The sequence below is a fragment of the Mixophyes fleayi genome, chromosome 5 (assembly GCF_038048845.1).
Source record: "Mixophyes fleayi isolate aMixFle1 chromosome 5, aMixFle1.hap1, whole genome shotgun sequence".
Taxonomy (NCBI): domain Eukaryota; kingdom Metazoa; phylum Chordata; class Amphibia; order Anura; family Limnodynastidae; genus Mixophyes; species Mixophyes fleayi.
Genome location: NC_134406.1, coordinates 238,306,397 through 238,328,820, shown reverse-complemented (window position 1 = coordinate 238,328,820; position 22,424 = coordinate 238,306,397). Strand labels below are relative to the sequence as shown.

The following is a 22,424-nucleotide window of genomic DNA, read 5'->3' as shown; positions in this document are numbered from 1 at the left end:
TCCGTTTTCATACGCAAAGGACACTTACTACAGCCTATGATTTTGGGGAGGGAACAGTGGGGAAGGGGCGTTTGGTCGTAGTCAATTTACAGTAAATTCATCCGCATTAAGATCTGAGCATCGCAAAGTTATTTGTCTTTCTGCCGTATCCCTTGCTTCCTAATTGGGGAGGGGGGAATAAATTTAAAAAATATATATTTATTTACTGTTTTATTATTAATGCCTATATTATTGACAGGTGACATTAATTCAATATTTATCTGTGTTTTCTGTGCCTTTCGCGAATTTATAGTCTACATAGGTATCGGGCGTATCCTGCAGACTCTTGTGCAGAAGAACACAGCAGACCTAAACTCGAATACATAAGCGCACGTTTCTTCAGATCCGCTCCTTGTTAAATATGTTAGTTGGCAGAGGTGATTTGCGTTTGTTTTAAAACAAACAAACGTTGCGCTCAGTATGCCAAACCTTGATGAACCAGGCCCATTGTATATACAGTACGCATTGAAAGCATTTTTATGTATTTCATGTAAAAACAAAAAGTAATAATAAATTTCAAATATAATTATTTCTTTAAATAGAAAAACAGTTTTAAGTGTTCTGATGTGACCTTTTATTGTATGTATGCTTGTGTGTATACTGCAGTCTGTTCTGTGTGTCTACATACTGCAAGTATTGTATAGGCAGGGTATACTTCCACCCAGATTTAAATGGAAACGTATCTTGACATATGCTTGGATTTTAATTTGGTCGAAACTACATACAAGTTCCATGATCTTTTTTAAAACGCAACTTACATGCAAGTTGCATTTGGACTTGATGTAGGCCCTAACAGTGTAGAATTGTGGGAAAGAATAAATTTGAGATGGAGTAAGTCAGCCAGACAGTGCGATTTCCTCCAGGGATGCTCAGCAGCACAAGAGCATTTTTGTACATAGTGGGCCAGTTTACAATGCCACGGTTGAGGTGGGGATATTCGTAGGCTGAGCATGACAGCTGGGGCAGTAGAGTCCAGTCAAGAATATAATAGCTGAACTTTTCAATAGGAAGGGCTTTTTTTAACAGCTTCTGATCTTATTACATTTATTTCTCTTGGAAATGAAAGAAATCGATTTATATTTCTATCTTTTGGAGATGATCCTATTCTAATGGTTTAGAATTGACTAAAAGGAAGAGCAATTTATAAGTGTTTTTATGCTTTTAATTATATTATATGGTTTTCTTATGTGGTGTATACACCAGTGCACTGATTCAAGATGTATTATATGTTGGACTTAATATAATAAATAACTGTGGGTTAATATATCAATATCACGGATTCAGTTATTGAATAGTGGTGATCCGGTACTCTAGTGCTGTCATTTTTGTTTATTGCATGTACTTCTTTGAGAACACACAGGTTCTGTACAGCTGCGGGTGTTTGTCCACTAATTAACTAACCATTTGAGAACATAGTGTTACAGCGCCAGGAATACTTTCTGTGGTTTTATAAGAATATGATAGCTTGACTCCTAAATGTTCTATGAAGATAAACAAGCCAGGAGTTATCATAGTTTAATATAAAAATAAACAGCACTGCATACAATATAAAAAGGAGCAACCTGCTGGTGGATATATCTCTCTCTCTCTCTCTCTCTCTCTCTCTCTCTCTATAGATATAGATAGATATATATATATATATATATATATATATATATATATATATATATATATATATATATATGATTCTCCAACAATAGATTTCTGTTAATTGCATCAGCAGCAAACTTGTGAATATTTGACTGCACTTGTAAAAAGAAAAAAATTAAATTGATTAAACACTATACTGTATATTACCTGTGTAAAGCAAGAAAATACACAGCAGGATAGAAAACAGGGAGTTGTACTAAATGGAGTGCATTCACAGGAGGGAAAGATCATCAGTGTAGTACCCCAGTGATATGTACTTGAACCATTGATTTTTAATATCTTAATATCTTCACAGGTGACATTGCAAATGGTATTCAAGGGAACATATGCTTTTGTGCAGATGACACAAAGATATGCAACAGGATAGACACACCAGGAGGGGTAAAACAAATGGTCTAGGTAGACTAGTAGAATGCTCAAGAGTGTGGCAATTACAGTTTAATGCCAAAAAATGCAAAATCATGCACTTTAGTATCAAAATCCTAAAGGCTAAATATAGTATTAACAGCACTTTAATGGAAACTACTGAGGTGGAAAGGAATCTAGGAGTCACTATTTAAGGTCACTTAAAGGCAGGTAAGCAATGTAACAAAACAATGACAAAGGCAAGTCAGATGCTTGGTTGCATAGGGAGAGAAATCAGTAGCAGAAAGAAAGCAGTAATAATGTCACTGTATAGGTCATTGGTACGGCCTCATCTAGAATACTGTGCTCAGTTCTGGAGGCCGTATCTCCAGAATGGTGCACGGTCTATATCACAAAACTTACCCAGATAGAATAAAAGTTCATAATATGTATAGTTTGGAGCAGAGAAAGAAAGGGGGAACATGATAGAAACTTCCAAATATATCAAGGGTTTTAACAAGGTACAGGAGGAAAACATTCTTCAAAGGAAGAGAAGTATTAGAACACGAGGACATGTACTGACACTGGAGGAAAGTAGGTTCAGAGGAAATTTCAGGGAAAAATTGCTTGAAAAGATAGTAGATAAGTGGAATATCCTCCCATCAGAGGTGGTAGAGGCTAATACAGTAGAACAATTTAAACATGCTTGGGATAGACATAATGATATCTTTAAAAAGAACTAAGGATTAAATAGGGTTGGAGGGTACCATAGTTTAAACAATGGGCAGACTAGATGGGCCAAGTGGTTCTAATCTGTTGTCAAATTTTATGTTTAAGAGAACAGTTGCTATGTTATGGTCAATAAGCATTTCAATACTTTCACTTTGCCTGAGAGTCCAGAAAAAGGATCACTATCCAATTGAGGCCAGTTAGAGCTGTGGAAAGATGTCTACACACGCAGGTCGGTGGCCAGTCATTGACTGTATTCAATATCATGCCTAAAAATTATGATATTGATTTCATCCCATGCGATATATCAGTGTGTTTGGCCAGCATTAACAGAGTGAGGGGGAATCTTACCACAATAAAGGAAATCTAGACATCTGCATCCTTGTCTTGCCCTGTGAATGAGGCTGTATCATCTGGGTCTCCTACCACAGAGAAGTTGTCACGACATATACTCCAAATCTGAATGCCGGAATATTGAACTCCACTAGGATTCCATATTAGGTCTCCTGGTTGAGGAAACACACGTGCCCAAAAAGGTGGGTAGCAGGCTACCCGTCAAAACATAGAGCTATGTTAGGTTGCCACACTAATTTGAAGAATACCACTATCATAATTTTGTGTTTTTGGAGTGACAGAATTCCTTGAACTGTCACCTCCACGATAAGCATCTTGGCAAGTGGCATTACGCTAAATAAAATAGGTCTGAACGGTGTGTGGTCTGCTAGCTGGTAAGGCAAATAATTAAATGTCCCCTTGGAGTTCGCTTCCCTGGCTAAAAGCATTCATGTGCATTCTTGTGGAGCCACTAAAATAACTTCTAATACATATAAGGTATCAGCAATCACTTAGCATTGTGTATGTCACCTTCTTGCTTGTTTTAGAGCATTAAGTGCACAGGGAATGTTGGGCTTATTTAATCCAGGTGGCGACTAATTGAAAAGGCTTTGGGATAGGTTTACTTTTATTTATAATGTCAGAGCTGGAGCCAAACAGTTACTTCCTTCTGATGAAAGTAGTCAACTGACATTGAAACGCGTCAAGAATCAAAGCTATTACACTACATCCAGCTTGTACGTTACCTATGCACGGCAACCAACTGAATAGCAGAGCAGTGATTTATCTTGCTGTACGAATGGAATAACACTGAAGCAGACTTGGAGCGAACATTTTTATACTGAAGCCGCTAATCGGGAAGAGACTGGTGGCTACGGTGGGGAGATTATTTCTTAAACACCAGCAGTGCTGGAAACTACACCTGAGATCCTATACTTATATACACCACCAATAGCCTCTTATATTTTGCTTTCCTCAGAGGCAATAAACATATCCCTTACAACTAAATAACCACTATTGAAACTGCATGGCTAGATTGCGTCAATGCATTATTTATAATTATGTAATTTTATTGAACACCAGCTGATAGTTTGTGTATAACAATTTTTTATATGCAATTTTAACAAATAGTAAATTAATTGATTCTATGATAACAGAGTCTTTATATGTATAATATTTAATTGATAAGCGCAGCCAGTTTCTTTTTCTTTCTTTATACAGTCATGGCCAAAAGTTTTGAGAATGACACAAGTATTGAATTTCACAAACTTTGCTGCTTCAGTGTTTTTAGACCTTTTTGTCAGATGTTGCTATGATATACTGAAGTAAACTTACAAACATTTCATAAGTATCAAAGGCTTTTATTGACAATTACATTAAGTTTATGCAAAGAGTCAATATTTGCAGTGTTGACCCTTGTTTTTAAATACCTCTGCAATTCGCCCTGGCATGCTGTCAATCAACTTCTGGGCCACATACTGACTGATGGCCGCCCATTCTTGCCTAATCAATGCTTGGAGTTTGTCACAATTTGTGGGTTTTTGTTTGTCCACCCGCCTCTGGGGGGTCTGGGGAGTTTCCTGGCCATGGACTCAAAATTTTGATGTTTTGATCCCTAAACCACTTATCATTTTTGCCTTATGGCAAGGTGCTCCATCATGCTGGAAAATGCATTGTCCATCACCAAACTGTTCTTGGATGGTTGGGAGAAGTTGCTTTGGTACCATTCTTTATTTATGGCTATGTTCTTAGGCAAAATTGTGAGTGAGCCCACTCCCTTGGCTGAGAAGCAACCCCACACATGAATGGTCTCAGGATGCTTTACTGTTGGCATCATACAGAACTGATGGTAGCGCTCACCTTTTCCTTCTCCAGACAAGCATTTTTCCAGATGCCCCAAGCAATCTGAAAGGGGATTCATCAGAGAAAATGACTTTACCCAGTCCTCAGCAGTCCAATCCCTGTACCTTTTGCAGAATATCAGTCTGTCTCTGATGTTTTTCCTGGAGAGAAGAGGCTTCTTTGCTGGCCTTCTTGACACCAGCACTTCCTCCAAAAGTCTTCACCTCACTGTGCGTGCAGAAGCACTCACACCTGCCTGCTGCCATTCCTGAGCAAGCTCTGACTAGTGGTGCCCTGATCCCACAGTTGAATCAACTTTAGGAGATCGTCCTGGCACTTGCTGGACGTTCTTGGGCGCCCTGAAATCTTCTTCACAACTATTGAACCTCTCTCCTTGAAGTTCTTGATGATCCAATAAATGTTTGATTTAGGTGCAATCTTACTAGCAGAAAATTTCTTGCTTGTGAAGCCCTCTTTGTGCAAAGCAATGATGACTGCACGTGTTTCCTTGTAGGTAACCATGGTTAACAGAGGAAAAACAATGATTTCAAGCACCACCCTTCTTTTAAAGCTTCCAGTCTGTTATTCTAACTCAATCAGCATTACAGAGTAATCTCCAGCCTTGTCCTTATCAACGCTCTCACCTGTGTTAACAAGAGAATCACTGACCTGATGTCAGCTGGTCCTTTTGTGGCAGGGCTGAAGTGCTGTTTTGGGATAAAGTTCATTGTCATGGCAAAGAGGGACTTAATTGCAATTCACCTGATCACTCTTCATGACATTCTGGAGTATATGCAAATTGCCATCATAAAAACTGAGGCAGCAGACTTTATTAAAAATAATATTTTTGTAATTCTCCAAACTTTTGGCCATGACTGTATATAGTACTGTGCAAAAGTTTTAGGCAGGTGTGGAAAAAATGCTGCAAAGTAAGTATTGTTTTCACATGTCTCCTGGCAGCTGCAATCATTATTCCATTCATTTATAGTGCTTGTGTATGTTTAGACTTGGTTAAAACATTATATTTATTTCAATTACATAATTCCATACATTGCCCATACAATGAGCTTTTTTTATGTATCTTTGGTGGAGTTTGAAGCTAAAAAATAAAATTGTAACATAACCTTGTGTACATTTGCACAATGCTTTTCTTTATGTGTTTGTGCAGTAATTTATATTTGTAAGCCTGCTTTTGTGTGTGCTGCCCTGGGGAGTGCATCTGTTCGCGACAGGGCATCAGCATTATTATGCAGAGCCCAGGTCTATGTTCCACTCTAAAGCTGAAAGATCGTAACGCCAGGAACCAATGAGTGACCGTGGCATTCAGCTCCTTATTGGTGTGCATCCATTGTAACGGAGCGTGGTCAGTATCCAGAGTGAACTGTCTGCCAAGTAGATAGTATCAGAATGCCTCTACTGACCACTTAGTGGCCAAAAACTCTTGTTCTACCATGGCATATTTCTCTCCTTTTGGGAGGAGTTTAAGGCTGAGGAAAAGAACCGTTCTCTCCGCAGCCTACACCCTCTGGGACAACACTGCCCTAGACTCGTTCTGGAAGCATTTGTCTGGAGATAAAACCTTTCCCTAAAGATAGTTGCTTGTACGACTGGTGCAGTGCACAAGGCTTCTTTCAAATCTTCCCAGGCAACCTCCAAGACTGAGACCAAACTAACTTTTCTGGGTTGTTCTTTTTAAGAAATTCTGTCAATGGGGCGGCTCGGGTAGTGAAAGTTTGGATATACCAATAGTAGTACCCGACCAACCCCTGGAAAGTCTGTAGTTGAGACGTCCTATCTGGTTTAGGCCAATTCATCACAGCCTCTACCTTATCTATCTGAGGTTTTACTTTTCCCCAGCCGACCACGTAACCCAGATGTTTAGCCTCTGTCATTGCTAGGGCAGACTTAAGGGGATTTCCCGTAAGGCCGTGACATCTTAATGACTCCAAAACCACCTCCACCTTGGGAAGATGGGACTCCCAGTCCTGACTGTAAATAACTATGTCATCAAGGTAAGCAGTGGAGTATTCCAAGTAAGGCTTTAGCAGTATGTCCATTGCTCACTGGAATGTGGCTGATGCTCCATGCAGGCCAAATGGCAATAACCTGTACTGGAACAGTCCTTTAGGTGTCGATTATGCTGTTTGGTTGAGTTAATGAGTGGTATCTCCCAGTATCCCTTTGTTAAATCTTGGATAGGCAAGTATTGACTACTGGCCAGATTCTCCACTAGCTCATCCACATGCAGCATCGAATATGTGTCAAACCTAGACACCTTATTTAATTTCCTAAAATTGTTACAGAAGTGGATGGTCCCCTGAAGGCTTTGGCACAAGGACTATGGGGTTATTCCGCTCGATGGAGGATTCATCTAATACCCCGAGTTGCAACATGTCCTCCACATTACGCTTTACTGCAGCCCTTCATGATCTCAGGTATTCTATATGGCCATTGGTTAACTATATATATGACAATGTCATGTTCAGTCATCTTGGTGCGCCATGGAATAGCCGAAAAAACATCTGAGCTACCATTTCTAACGCTTGTTGTCTTTGTTGTCTGAGTCGGTGTCAGGAAAGACTCCACAGGGACTATGCATTCCTTGGTTTTTATTGCTCCCTGCTTTAATGTTGGGGTTTCCTACACCCACAAGTTTAACAAGTTACCATGATATACTTGCTCTTTTCGCCATCTACCGAGTTTCCGTACCCAGTAAGTTACTTGTCCTATGGGTTCTATTACCTCATAATGGCCTTGCCAATGTGCATACAATTTGCTCTCTTGAGTTGGTACCAGGACAAGCACCTTGTCACCTTGGTTAAAGGTGTGTAATGTGGCTCAGGTATTATAACCCTTCTGTTGCCATCCCTATGCTTCCATTAGATGTTGTTTTACTGTCTAACTGATCTGTTGTAGTTGATCATATAATTCGGACACAAACTGTACTATATTTGGCTCCTTGGGTCCCTGCTGTTTCCACCCTTCTTTGAAGATATCCAGATCCCAGTGGGGCTGTCTCTCAAACAGAAGCTCAAAAGGACTGCACCCTGTTGATGCTTGGGGCACCTCCCTTATCGTAAACATGAGATAGGGTGTCTCAATCTCTTTTATCCTGAGCCACAGCTCATCTAATTGTTTGCTTAAGGATCCTATTAAACCGCTCAACCAACCTATTGATTTGCAGGTGATAAACCGAGGTCTGTAGTCTTTATACCGCAAGCAATTTACACAATTTCTTCATTAATCCTGACATGAAGGGAGTGCCTTGATTCTTAGGATTTCTTTTGGGATTGCAAGAATACATATTGGTGCCCTTGGGCAGACTTCTCCAATGGACCCACTAAGTCCATGGAAATTTGCTCTAATGGAACTGGAAATATAGTAAGAGGTCCCAGGAGAGCATGATAGTCTGGTTTACGGGCAACTGCTGGGCAGGCTTGACAGTATCTCTTGTCTGCCATGCGAATTTTGCTCAGTAAAACCTAAGGAGTACCCAATTAAGAGTCTTTTTCTCTCCAAAATGTCCCCCCAAAAGGTGTATGGGCTGTTGCCAATACCAGAGGGACGTATACCTGTGGCACCAAGAGTTGATTAACTATTTACTCCCATACCACCGCTACCCTATATAGCAGTTTCCCTTTTATTATAAAATAAGGTTCACCCCTGGCTGGTCTCTCAGCCTTCCATACTCCATTGACTTCCACCACATACTTATAAGCATTTTTCAAAGCACTATCATTAAATTGGTCCCTCGCAAAGTGTAGGGGGTAAATGTTTGAATGTGCAGATTTTTCAACTCTTGCTCCAGAATAAGGGGGTATGGCAGCCTTTGGGCTTTCACTGCTAGCACTTGCACTGTTCGTCCTTTCTCACCAATGGGAAGATAGACAGGGTCATTCCTCGGTGACCTCGTGAATGCATAGGACTTTCACTGACGGTAGATGGGCCTTGTGAAACCACAGTGCCGAATATCAAGGTGATTTCACTACCTGAGTCCACCAATGCTAACACTGCCTGTTGCTGTATTAGGACAGTCACCCGGAACAGCAAGTAAGTTCCCAGTGGACAAAGACATGCTAAAACAAGCAGGAAACCTGGGGCCTAGTTAAACAATCGAATAATCCATAGGTTCTGTCTGATTTGGACAATGCCTCTGGAAGTGATCCTACGCGCCACTCTCAAAGCACCTCGCTGGGGTCACTTTACGGTCTGTTCCAACCTCTGGTGTTGGTTTCCGGCGTGACAACTTTCTCGGCTGTCTGGGCCATAACCCTGCGGTCTGCTCCAACCTTTGGTGTTGGTTTCGGGCCTGAAGTCCGGACTAACAACTTTCTCAGCTGTGCAGGCCATATTTTCGATAATACTGTTCAATAGCTGTTGCAAGCTCCTTAAAAAACCGAGGGGCGGTCTGTAGAACCCATCTCTGTAATTACCAATTTGGGTTCTGCTCGCTAGCCAAGATTTCTTACATTCTGACCAATGTATTTCGGTCATGCTCCAACCAACTCTTTGTTCATTGCTAGGTCTGCCAGCTGGGCATAGTTTGCGGAATCCCGATCTAGACTGCCAGTCATAAAATCGCTGTGCCTTCCAAGGCCCTGTCACTGCTATCCATGCCAAGATTGCTGCCTTTAGCTGTTAAAAGTCCACTGCCTGGACCACAGGCATATCCACATAGGCCCGCTGGTCTTCACCAGTGTTAGGATCGCAGCTATTGATAAGCCTTTAGGACCAGACTGGTAGAGGATTTCACCTATAGCAGCCACCTTTGCCATAGAACTTTATATGTTCGCCAGTACTCGGATGTCCCCTTAGCAACGGTCGGGGCGAATACTGGAAGTGACGACCCGGTCGTCATGGAGACGGATGGGATGCGTCAGTCGGCAAAGAGTGTTGTGGAGGCTAGGGGCACCACCGCGGCTCATAACAGCCAGTCAAAAAGGAGCCAGTTTCGCCACCCGTTCACCTGTTGGCCATTTAAGCTGAGTGGCCGTCCTTTCAAACAACAACAGAAAGGCCTCAACGTTGTCCGAGGATGCCATCTTTCATATAACAGCCGTCTCGTGTTCACTCTGTTGGAGCTGACTGAGCTCCGTCTGTAGCAATTGGTTACTCTCCAACTGAGCCTCTGTGTCGTCTATCATTTGGCCCTGCAGGGCCTGCTGCGTGGCGGCCACATTAAAGCTCTGAGAATTTCCTCCATCTTGCTATTTAAGCCGGTGAGATAGCGAAACTGTGCCTCCTTTAACATCCACCGACCAGCTAACTCCTGATGAGGAGCAACAAAAGGTAAAGGAAAAGGGAAAACAAACACACAACATATCAAACACAGTGTCTAGATGGGTGGGTGGACAGCTGTGTTTTTGGCTGTCCTTTCAGATCCCACAACACCACTTGTAAGAATTGCCAAATGAGTCCTTTTTATGGGTCCTTTTAACAAGTTGCTATTTTATTTAGTCACAACAACACTGTAACAAAATCATCAAATGTTCCACAGCTTCCTGACACTAGCTAAACCCATCATTCCTAGCTATTGACCGGCTGCTATCCAGAATCAGAAGTTCACCCACCTGATCCCACAATCCTTTTATGCTCAACAATCAAACTTCAGCAATCACACACATGTTGTGCACCTATGAGTAAAATCTTCCTTAGGGTAACAGCAGGACCCTTAACCCTGTCTGTACCTTACCCTGGTGGAGGGGTCCTGTTCTGGTTATCTGATTAAAAATTAAATTACCCCCTTTTCCACAATATATATGTTAGGAAACAATTAAAAGAGCATTGGGTGATATTAATATTTGGCTACATGAAATGCTGGGAGGCATTATTTTGTTCTAATAAAAAAGCCATCTGTGAACAATGCAAATTGTCAAAACAGCACAAGTATGGCCAAACGGAAGATCAACAGATTATGCTTAACCGTACATAACAAAAGCTTAAAGCGGCATTTAGAGCTTAAGTCAACAAATACTAGTCTGTTACATTGTTGTATGCTCAATGAAGCATGATGTTTAGCCAGAATGTGAAAGGGAATAAGTCTCCTTGTCATCAATAACAAAGTAAATTAAACCTGTATTAGCAAAAACTAATACTACATGATAATACACCATACTTTCCCAAAACCATCATAAAAGTGACTCACATTTATAGGTGTACAATACTTATTATACTTCCTTGTAAACAATACCAACCCAAATATTTGATACATTGGACAAATGAAGATCATGCAATAACTGAGTCTGTAAACTCGCTGTAGGCATTTTAGGAGTCATGCATAATGACTCTTAAAATTGTACGTTGCTATAACTGTTTACACTGCTGGTAGAATCTAGTGCTTACCCCTACATCTGACTGCGGAAATGTACACGTTTCCTTGATGGCATTTAGCATGAGTTGTTCTGCACAGAATTCCCCCTATGATTTTTTTTCTGCCTTCCTTTCTCCCATATTATTATTATTGCTAAGCACTGAGGCGCTGTACAAATCAACGTCAATAATAATAACATTATTATAGTCATGCCAAAAATAATGGCGGCTTTGCACTTTTCTCAAATAACTCGCAATTTTTCCCAAACATAATTTGAAATTAAGAACAGTATTTGGTCTCCACAATTCTTTTGCTGTTAATATATAGAACCTGCTGCTGACCACCGTTCAGTTCTAAAGTGAAGGAGAATTATCTGCTTGAAATCTAATTATTTCTTAAATATTTCAGTCTACAAAGAAATGCATTTGTGGATGCCATAATATGTTTTAATTTCAACAATTGTCTGGAAGAAATTATGCCTTATTCAAAAAAAACTGCAAGGGTGCCAATATTTTTGGTGACAACTTTGACAACCACGCCACAGAGCAGAATAATCTGTATTTTACTATATTTGTTTTCATGCACAATGCACTTCTACTTTTTGTATTCAATGTATTTAATGTACTGACCACTTTTTCCTCTTGGTCACTAAATTTAAATTATGTGTAATGGTATCAGTTGGATAAATAGTGCATGCATCGAATATTATACATATATAATATATCCGATATATGTAATATTTACTGTTTACACAATTGATATAGTTAATGCTATTATTGTTCTTCTATAAAAGTACGACTGATAAAAACACAGCAAAGGAATAATTTAAAATAAATACATTTTTTATGAAGGTAAAGATCCCCTGTTACGTATTATCTGTATACTGCAGGTGTTTGGTAAAGTTGCGTGAGAAGAATGAATATCACTTACGCAGCAGCAGCAGAATGAAGCATAGAACAACAACATTTGGATCCCTCATTCGGAAATGCTCTATTGGTTATGCTGTCAATTGCACCATTTTCTAATATACAAGTGGATGATTGGGAAGACTGACTTGAACAATGATAGTAATGGAGCTCACCTGCAGGATCACATAAAGGTTGCTTTTACATTGCAGTGTTGACAACCCAGCACCAGTTTACAAACATTACCCCCAAAACATTCAAAGGCAGGTTTTATATGTCATTTATTTAATAATAAACCCAGTTCCTGTGTCATATCACAAAATCGCCCCAAATACGGACCCCACCGAGGAGGACAGTGTTTCTCTTTTTGATTAGCCAAGCTAATGAGGTGTCAACATAACCAAACCCCTAATTTGGAGGGATGATCTTCTCCGTCTCTCAATGTTTGAGTTGTGCCACATGATGGGTGTGGATGGGAACCTCTTAAAAGAAAGCATAATAACACTAAATTCTTAGTGTGTGTGGAAAAAAAAATTCAGAAAAGGCTGAAATTTGGTATACTAAGATGTTTTTAATTTGTTAATTCAATTTGTTAATTGTTAAAAGTGTTTATAAAGATTTTAAAAAAATATATATATATTTCTTGAAGGAGAAGTGACAGTTGGGAGTGGTTGGTGGTTGCCGGGGGTGACAGTGGGGAGTGGTTGGTGGTTGAGGCCTGGGCTATGGCCCAAATGCATGACAAGAACCTTTTTAACACCTTAAGTAGCTTGATTTGACGAGAATGCATGAGTATCATGCACGGGTTAACTTGTATATATATATATATATATATAGTGTATGTGTGTGTATATATATATATATATATATATATATATATATATATATATATATATAGTTTAAAGATAAACCGGTGGACATATGTGTGACAAAATCACGGTGTAAAGTCTGATTTAACTTACATGATTTGGAAGTGTATTTTCCAACAGCAGGCTGGCAGGGTGTGTCTGAAGTCAGAGCAAACAGAGGAGCTGATGATTGCTCCTTTTTAAAGGGAATGTGGGAATGAACCTGTTTGGTTCACTGTTCAGTGTGACATGCTAGTAAAGCTGACCGGTGACTAGGGAGCTGGTCTCTGTTTAGTGTTTAGGGTCGCACTAAACTGTATGGAATCTGTATGTTGTCAAGTACTTTTCCATCCTGACATTAAAACAAAGTAAAAGGCAATAAGTTGTTTGCGGTGCTTCATATATATATATATATATATATATATATATATATATATATATATATATATATATACTACCTACCAAAAGTGGTCCAAGGAAGGACAACCAGTGAACCGGCGAACAGAGTCATGGGAACCCATGGCTCACCGATGCGCATGGGGAGTGAAGGCTAAACCATCTGGTTTAATCCCACAGCATGCTGAATATGGGGCTGCGTAGCTGCAGACTGATTAGTGTGCCCATGCTGATCCCTGTCCACCGCCAAAAGCACCTACAATGGTCACGTGAGTGCCAGAATTGGACCATAGAGCAATGGAAAAAGGTGACCTGGTCTGATGAATCGCACTTTCTTTTACATCATGTGGATGGCCAGTTGTGTGTGCATCATTTACTTAAAGAAGAGATGGCACCAGCATGCACTAGTGTGCTGGGCAATGTTCTGCTGGGAATCCTTGGGTCCTGGCATTCATATGGATGTTACTTTGACACATACCACCTACCTAAACATTGTTGCAGACCAAGTACACCCCTTCATGGCAACGGTATTCCCTGATGGCAGTGACTTCTATCAGCAGGATAATGTAACCTGCCATACTGCAAAGAAATTTCAGGAATGGTTTGAGGAACATAATAAAGAGTTAAAGGTGTTGACTTTGCCTCCATATTCCCCAGATCTCAACCGATCGAGCATCGGATGTGCTGGAAAAACAAGTCAGAGCCATACAGGACCAACATTGCATTTACAGGACATAAAAGATCTGCTGCTAGCCTCTTGGTGCCAGATACCACTGGACACTTTCAGAGGTCTTGTAGAGTTCATGCCTTGACGGGGCAAAACTGTTTTGGCATCACAAAGGGGAACCTACAGAATATAATGTTGTGGCTGATCGGTGTATGCTGTAATTACACATACACACAATAAAAAAGAGTGTATATAGTCACATTTCTATCTATGATTTGCATGTGGTGATGGTCGGCACCGAGAAGATATTGCATTGGTTTAATGAGTGTACTTTGTTTATTACACTTCTTCTGATGTCAAAGGAAACAGGTTACAAGTATAGAGCCACATATTATCCACCATGATCCAATATCATCCCTCATCTCATTATCTTCCTCTCTCCACTCTGTTCCCTTACCTTCCCTAACTCCACCCATCTTCCCTAGAGCAGAATAACCAAATTTCCATACCGAAGTTTATTATTCCTCTAACAACAAGTTAACTCACTCATGGAGGGGAAGAGCATGCAGGTCAGTGAGGCTTCAAGAAAAGCTTAATCTACTCTTCTCCAGCAAGCCAGAAATACATGCAAATACCAAGTTAATACCACCCACAGATAGTATCAACTTTTCTGGTGATAAGAATAAAAACAGAGCATTTGCTGTCCCAATAGACCTCTATGGGGAAGGCGATAAAGGTTGAATACTGGGTTAATACCGGAGAAATCTGTGATTTCTAAAGCGTTAAAACTTTGATAAATTGAGTGAAGCAGTTAAAGACCCTTCTCCGGTGAAAACAGACATTTTCACTGAGCCTTAGGTTTTCCACTGCTTAATAAATAGACACCTAAGTAATGCTGGGTACACACTGATGCAATAATCGTGCCGATCACTCAATAAAGACTGTTTGGTCAGATTTTGCAAGAGTGTGTACGCTCCCACGATCATGTTTTATCTTACCAGAACACATAGCATCTGTTGATTTGGTTTTATAAACTTTCTAAAAATCACAATCAATGATGGAACGATCTTGGGCAAATGTGGAAGCGTTTATACACTCAAGACCAGCAGCGTAGGCAAATATGTGTAGTCACGATCTTTTCAGCAGATGGTTATGAGAGATAAAGATCACTGATCTGAATGTAAATTGTGTAGGTGTGTATGTGTGAATCTGTATGATCATCGTGACTTTCAGTCATTGGTAAAATAGTTACAGAACTCGCATCTGAAGTAAACTGAAATATGTTCTCCCAGCATAAAAGACATGCTGTGCAGAAATGCAGTTGATTGGTTGATTTGTATACATGGATGTTTCAAACATGGGAGCAAGTTTTGTTCAACAAGAGGAACTATGTTAGTTCAACTGTTACTGTAAGTAATATCTCAACATAATGTTATTTTAAATAAATCATGTGCTGATATGCATATGACTTAAAAAAAAAAAATGCTATTGTACGTGGGTGGCTAACATTCAGAGAGTTAGTTTGGCAGGGAAGTGCTGTGTTTTATCCCTGAAATAGGAATTTGTAGGTTTCAGTCAACTTCGGACGCCGTTGGAGAGTATTTTAGGATCATATTAGACCTGAAGGCTATCATTTGGGCTTTCCTAGGTGATTAAACATCTATGTTGAAGTTGTTTTTTAAATGTAAATGTAAAATCCACTATTAAAATATTGTAGATTTTCTGTAGGGAAATATTCAGTGTTAGATTGTAGTGGCAACTTTACCAAGCTGTCCCTACGTTTTTTGATCCTGCATCAACAGTTTTATTTGAGGATATTTAATTGAACAATACGCTGACTTTATCTTTTTCAATATGTTGCTTGGTTGCTTGCAAGGTTCTGTGGTATCTTTTGTGTGTTACGTTTCTGCGCAAATTAAGGCAATTAGTAGTGATAAAATCACTCATTTTTGCTCGCATCTCTATGAGGTCAGGCAAAAATGAGCAAAGATCATTACTTATACATCATGGAGAAACATAACGAGCAAGGTTACTATAGAATCTTGCGGAGAAATGAATTGCCCCTTAAACTTGGCATTGTAGCTTCCATCACTTTGATGAATAACTGCACAAAGTTTTTGTCTCTTACTCACAAATCCTACTGAGATATAGGATAGAATTCCTTCAGTGGTGCCCTGTGCAACTGCATATACTGTATATTGTACAAATAAGGACAACATGTGGTATATGCAACTGTCCTGACTTTTATTAGCTTTGCTGGGTCCCATCTAAATCACTATTTGTGTGGAGTTTATATTTATTATGTCAATGCCTGTAAATCACTGAATTACTGTGAGTCATTTCTATTTTCAGAAGGAATCATTGACCACAAATTTCAGTACTTGCTGCAAATCTGATGGAGACAAAAGTTTGCTATTTCCCGATCAATGCAACAATTCAACAATGGTACTTATTTGAATATTATTTTCTTTAACAAAAATACTGCATATTACATTAATATGACATTAGAGTGTAGTGATGGGAAATCTAGTTCATTTTGGAGATTAGTTCATTCCGATCTAGTTCACTCAAAAGATTAGTTCAAAAGGTTAGTTCATTTAGGGGGAAATTTATCCAGCTGCGGGTTTGAAAAAGTGGAGATGTTGCCTATGGCAACCAATCAGATCCTCGTTCTCATTTATTTGGTACATACTACAAAATGACAGGTAGAATCTGATTGGTTGCTATAGGCAACATCTCCACTTTTTTAAAATCGCAGCTTGATAAATTTACGCCTTAGTTCATTTAGTTTAGTTAGTTCAATTAATTCATTTAGCTCATTTAGTTTATTTAGTTCAGTTAGCTCATTTAGTTTATTTAGCTCATTTAGTTCATTTAGCTTATTTAGTTCATTTAGATCATTTAGTTCTTTTAGTTTATTTAGTTCAGTTAGCTCATTTAGCTTATTTTATTTATTCAGTTCAGTTAGCTCATTTAGTTCATTTGGCTCAGTTAGTTCATTTAGCTCATTTAGTTAGGTTAGCTCATTTAGTTCATGTAGCTCATTTAGCTCCTTTCGTTCATTTGGCTCATTTAGCTTATTTAGTTCATTTGGCTCAATTAGTTAATTTAGTTCAGTTAGTTCATGATCTAAATTATAAAAATAAGCCAAGAGAGCCAAATGATCCAAAAGAGCCAAATAAACTAGATGAACTATTGAACTACTGAGTGAGGAGAATGACTCATGACAATATAGTTCAGTGATCAGCTCCACAGAGTCCCACACAATGTCCAAGCACAGCAGTGCCACCTGTGGTAGTTTAGAGGTACTGACTCATGAGTATTACTTGAGAGAGCTGAATAGCAGTATTGCTGTATTAGCACCTACAAACCCAGTAGCATATTTAGCACAGATAGGAAGTCTAGAGAGAAGGGAGTTTGGGACCCAGTACCAAAGCCCGAATTAAGACTAATAGGACATACACACATCGACACTCTCACTTACACTTAGGGCCTGAGTCATTAAGGAGAGTAAAGCATAAAAAAGGAGTAACTTTGTATCCGGGCAAAACCATGTTGCATTGGAGGGGAAGGTAAATGTAAAATGTGGGGACAGATTTATAGTTGGGGTAGGGCATGTCCGAGATCAACTTTGAATTTCAGTGTACAAATAAAGCTATTAAGTATTTGTGTGCTACATGAAAAAACAGCCAGCTTATGTGCATGCCAACAGCCAAACAGCCAACTTATGTGCATGATATTAAACTGATTTGCACCCCTTGCACCGTAACATGGTTTGTCCCAGAGAACATTTACTCCTTTTTTTTGCCTTACTTTCCTTAATGACTCAGGCCCTTAGTCTTTAGCTAGTCAGTGCAATTTCAGATGTTTTTTTAATTAGATTTGTATTTCATGGACAGTGTTGTGCTTTCTACTTTCCTTTTACAGTTAGGAACTAAAGAGCCAGTGTGAGTAAGACAGTGAGCCTGCTGGAGCTGCTGCCCTTTATCTCTGTCTAACTCCTCCCACTTTTTTTAGTTTCTGATGAACTAATCTTAGCCAGAGCTGTGAACTAAATGAGTTAGTTCACTGTGAAGAGTAGTTCATTTTGAACTGATTATTCGTGAACTACCCATAAATATAAGAGTGCAAACAATATTGCCTTCAAATTTGATTACTGACATTAGAATACACTAATGGAAAATCCCTCCACACTAGAACAATATTTTTCTAGGCTAAAACCCATGAAAAACCAATAACTTATAACTGAATATTATTTTTAGTATTGGGTGCTCTCTGAGTAGTAATATATACGTATATATGAAAGAAGGAGAGAAGGTACTTCTCTTTATAAGTGGTACACCTTGAGGTGATTTCCTTTGATACAACTGACAGCACCCACCATGTTATGCCTTAGTATATAATTTTTACATAAATAATTATATAAATAGGGATTAATATTACACATACAATAAGTAGATGAACCAATTATTTGGCTATATTATGCATGGCTTTATTTAATTATTTGTATGTAGTGATTATGTTTTATTATGCAAATAAGGAGAGGCTTATTTGCATATTGCTCATGGGGTGGCATAGCCTGGAAGTCTCCCTGACTGTTCTCAGTGTTCTAATGAGAATGTTCTATAATGGAATATATTTTGCAAATATATTTACTTTTTTTTTGTTTAGGAAAACAAGACTAGAAAGTATTTTAAAGAAGACTGCTACAATATTACTAGAAATACTCAATCCTGCTGCCAAATAAAGGTAATATTATTTAATCTATTCTGATAATCAAGTTGTGTGGATGTGGACATTATTTAAGATTAGTAGTTCATGTTTTATCATGTCTCAATTTGTTTCTTTACTCATTTTATGTTTATTAGAACTTGGTTTACTTAGGATGTTTTCTCTATCATCACTCAAGACTGCGAAAGAATGCACAAGAACCTGTTGAAATATTTATTCTAAGAAACAGATTAAAGACACTTGTGAATTTCAACAATGATAATCTGTGTGTGAAACTACCAAAAAAGGTGAGCAGTGTATTAATATTTAATTGTTGAAGCCATAACAAAGCACCCTATAAGTTATGATTTTATTACAAAAGCAGAGGGTTTCTTGACTCATACATTAAGAGAATGGTAAACCACAAAATATTTCCTGGAGGCCTTAGATGTAACGCCAAGAGCTTAACTGATATCATAACAGGCCATGCCACCAGAGATAGGACAGTGCACTGCCGGGCCCCATAGCAGAATTTGGGGGGCCAGCAAAGACTCTGCCCCTTTCCAGGCCCCCTGTCTTGCTTTGAAAAGAGGAAAGAACCACTTGGCTGAGGTGGCTATCAGGGACACATCACTTTTGGCCAAGCCAATTAGTCCTGAGAGCACTTGTAGTGTGGTACAATCTAAAGTCAAAGGATTGGAGAAGGCAGAATTGTGCTTTACAGTCAATCAAAACAAGTCTTCAAAGCACAAGCAGAGAAATCCAAAACAAAATTTTGATCCTGCAAAGGTTTGGCAGAACTTGAGGATTTTCTAAAGGCTACCAACAGGTAAAACAAATTGTTCTGATGGACTTCACCTTTTCACCAAATGTCTGAATGAAGAATAAAGAAAGCTGTGCAGTAGTCCAGGTGAGGTAACTAGTTATATTGCTGTTCTTAGCAGAGTGCTGATTACAGGAATTGAGAGGAGTTTGTAGCTGTCAGTGTAAATAATTATCTGACAGCTGTCATCAGGAGCTAGTGTTGTGAATCCTCACTTTGCCCCCCAGTTGTAGGAGAAGACACCGGATGCAACACTCTAGGTTTGCCAGGGTACAGCTTGAAGATTTTGGTAAGCAGTGCATTTGTTGACTTAATCCAAGAGTGGCTTTCAGGTCTGAAGCCTTTCCAAGGCACCTGGTACTGCACTACTCTAGATCTGCGAGAATCAAGGATCAAGTGAATGATATATTCTTGGTGGCCCTTGACCTCCTCTGTGGGTTGAGGAACTAGTCTAGGAAACAGATCCTTTACCACCGGTTTCAGAAGGGAAATGTAGAACACTGGATGGATTCAAAAGGAAGATGATAGCTGTTGCCTGTACACTACTGGATTTATATTCCTGCTGATTTGGTATGGACCGATGTACCTAGGACCCTGTTTGAATGAGCACATCTTCAGGGCGATTGTTCATATGGAGAGCCACACTTTATCGCCCATTGACAACACTGCAGTATATAAAGCAAACAAAAAGGACAGTGTAACATCAAGGATTTGGACAGTAGGAGAAAGGTATACAGGGTAGAGTAAAAGATCATATCAATTTTCTGTTTGTTTTTTTTTAACAAAAAAGGCATTTTGAAATGTCTGATATTGTTCTTAAGGGCTTAATAAATTAAATCATTTGACTAAGTTTAAAAGGTTTATCTTTCAAATAGAACCACAGTGCGAATCGTAATTGTCTTCCTTGCTTATTTGGCTTGATACACTATCTATCAGAGTGTATCTAACATTACCTGGATCGGAAGAGTCTCCTATTAAGAGGAGATTAAATTGCATGCAGTACTTTCATATGCCCGATTCCCACCATCGTATTGTCAGCCTGATATCACCAGGTTTGAAGTCACAACAAAAATTCAAGTTAGGCAGGTGCTTGTATTCACCAAATAGACTATACATGTATTAAGGACGATATTTTAAAAAGTTTATGAAAATGAAGGTACCTTTGTGTTTTAAGGTGTCCCAACAGTGTGTATGTAGACATTTTATTAAACCTGGTGCAATCTATTACAGTTACATGGTTTGAGGATAAAAATAAATAAATACACGCATATATCTATGCCAAACACTGGTGTAATATTTTTTCTTTTTAATTCAAGAAATGAACAACCCTCCAGAAGTCCATTCCTCTTGCACATTACATTGCATAGTTTAAAGTGCAATTATACTAAAACATTACCTTGTAGTACACATTATTTTTTTTAGATCTCTTCTTGCTGAGTGAATAGTAATTCAAAGTAACTCAAAAAAATATTGTTTGGTATTACTATGCAAGAATTCTGTCATTTTTAATTATTAACTATATTATTAATTAATTATATATTGATATTTATTTAATTTGTAACAAATTTATCTGGCCAGGGGTAAAGAAGGACAGCCAATGAACTGGTATTCTTAGCCATTGTCTATCAGAATAGGTCTGGCCTGGGGTGCGTTGGCCCCTGTTACCTTGGTATTCTCTGACAATGGATATTTCAGTGTATCTTAGCAAAGCAAGCGATATAGGACTTTCCACTGAAAAATAATACCAAAACAAATGCTTCTTGTAAATAATGTATATTTTTCTAGCTTTGGAATATATGAAGTTACAATTAGTAATTTTTTTACTGTACAGAAATCACTGTCAGGAAAACAAGGGACTAAGAAGCAACACAATGAAAACTACTGCAAAGACATCTGTAAAATAAATGAGACACTGGAGGTTTTTCTTTCTCGCTGGCAACAATTCACAAGTTCTGATGAATGTACATAAAGGACTTTATTGAAAGATACAGTATATATACTGCTAAGTACTATGAATGGCCAGAATCTACTCATACTCTACATATCAACCTAATTTCTACTGAATGGAAAAGACCAAATCTTATGAAGCTCTTCGGAATACGTGGATTCACTTTAAAGACCTTTAAGTCAAAGGAAAATTGCACAATGTCATGTTGATGTGTTAGTCTAAGCATTAGTCGTGACTACGGAGGGTCATCAGACATAAAGAGATGGTAATATATGTCTATGTTTCACACAGTACTCTATATGAGACAATAGGTGAAAGCCAATGTTGTGTCTGGGGGTTTAATTATTTTTATTCCTTTTACTCTTACATGAAATAACTGCTTCCACATATCGATTATTACCGTCCAATCATTTTACATCATGTATTTTCTATCCCCATGCAAATCCCTTTAATTCCTTCAAATATTTGTAAACAATGTCACTTTAGGGCTCTAGTGCATGATGTTGATTTTTTTTAGTTTTATGGTATGTAGGCTTTTAGTTTTAAGCTATTGCAATGACTCTCAGACTTATTCTGCAAAGCCACTAACTGACTTTGGGGGTTATTTATTATCAATATACACCTGTGCAATCAATCAGATATTTGCTTTTATTGTCTTGCTTGCACTGGTGCAATCGAATCTTATTGTTGATTGGCTGCCATGGATACTGCGTAAACTGGAACTGTGTCCATAAAGACTGGTTTGAATACCACTTTCTATTTGAAGAATACTCTCCATCCACTTTTAGAAAATGACAAAATAATGTTCAAAGCATTTAAAAGCTTCCAATATGACAATGCTGTATATATTATTTATTTATATTGTCAGACTTAAAGGGG

At 38.6% G+C, this 22,424-nt stretch overlaps 1 protein-coding gene across 1 annotated transcript in view; it reads left to right on the top strand.

Annotated features, from left to right (window-relative positions):
- LOC142159098 (uncharacterized) overlaps positions 1–22,184 on the top strand; it is an 82,187-nt gene extending 60,003 nt beyond the window's left edge. Inside the window, exons 3-6 of the mRNA XM_075213691.1 lie at positions 16,417–16,509; positions 18,736–18,813; positions 18,933–19,082; positions 21,429–22,184. Of these exons, the coding sequence (XP_075069792.1) occupies positions 16,417–16,509; positions 18,736–18,813; positions 18,933–19,082; positions 21,429–21,566 (459 nt within the window). The 3' untranslated portion in view covers positions 21,567–22,184. The remainder of the gene's footprint in view (positions 1–16,416; positions 16,510–18,735; positions 18,814–18,932; positions 19,083–21,428) is intronic.
- Positions 22,185–22,424: the final 240 nt, after the last annotated feature.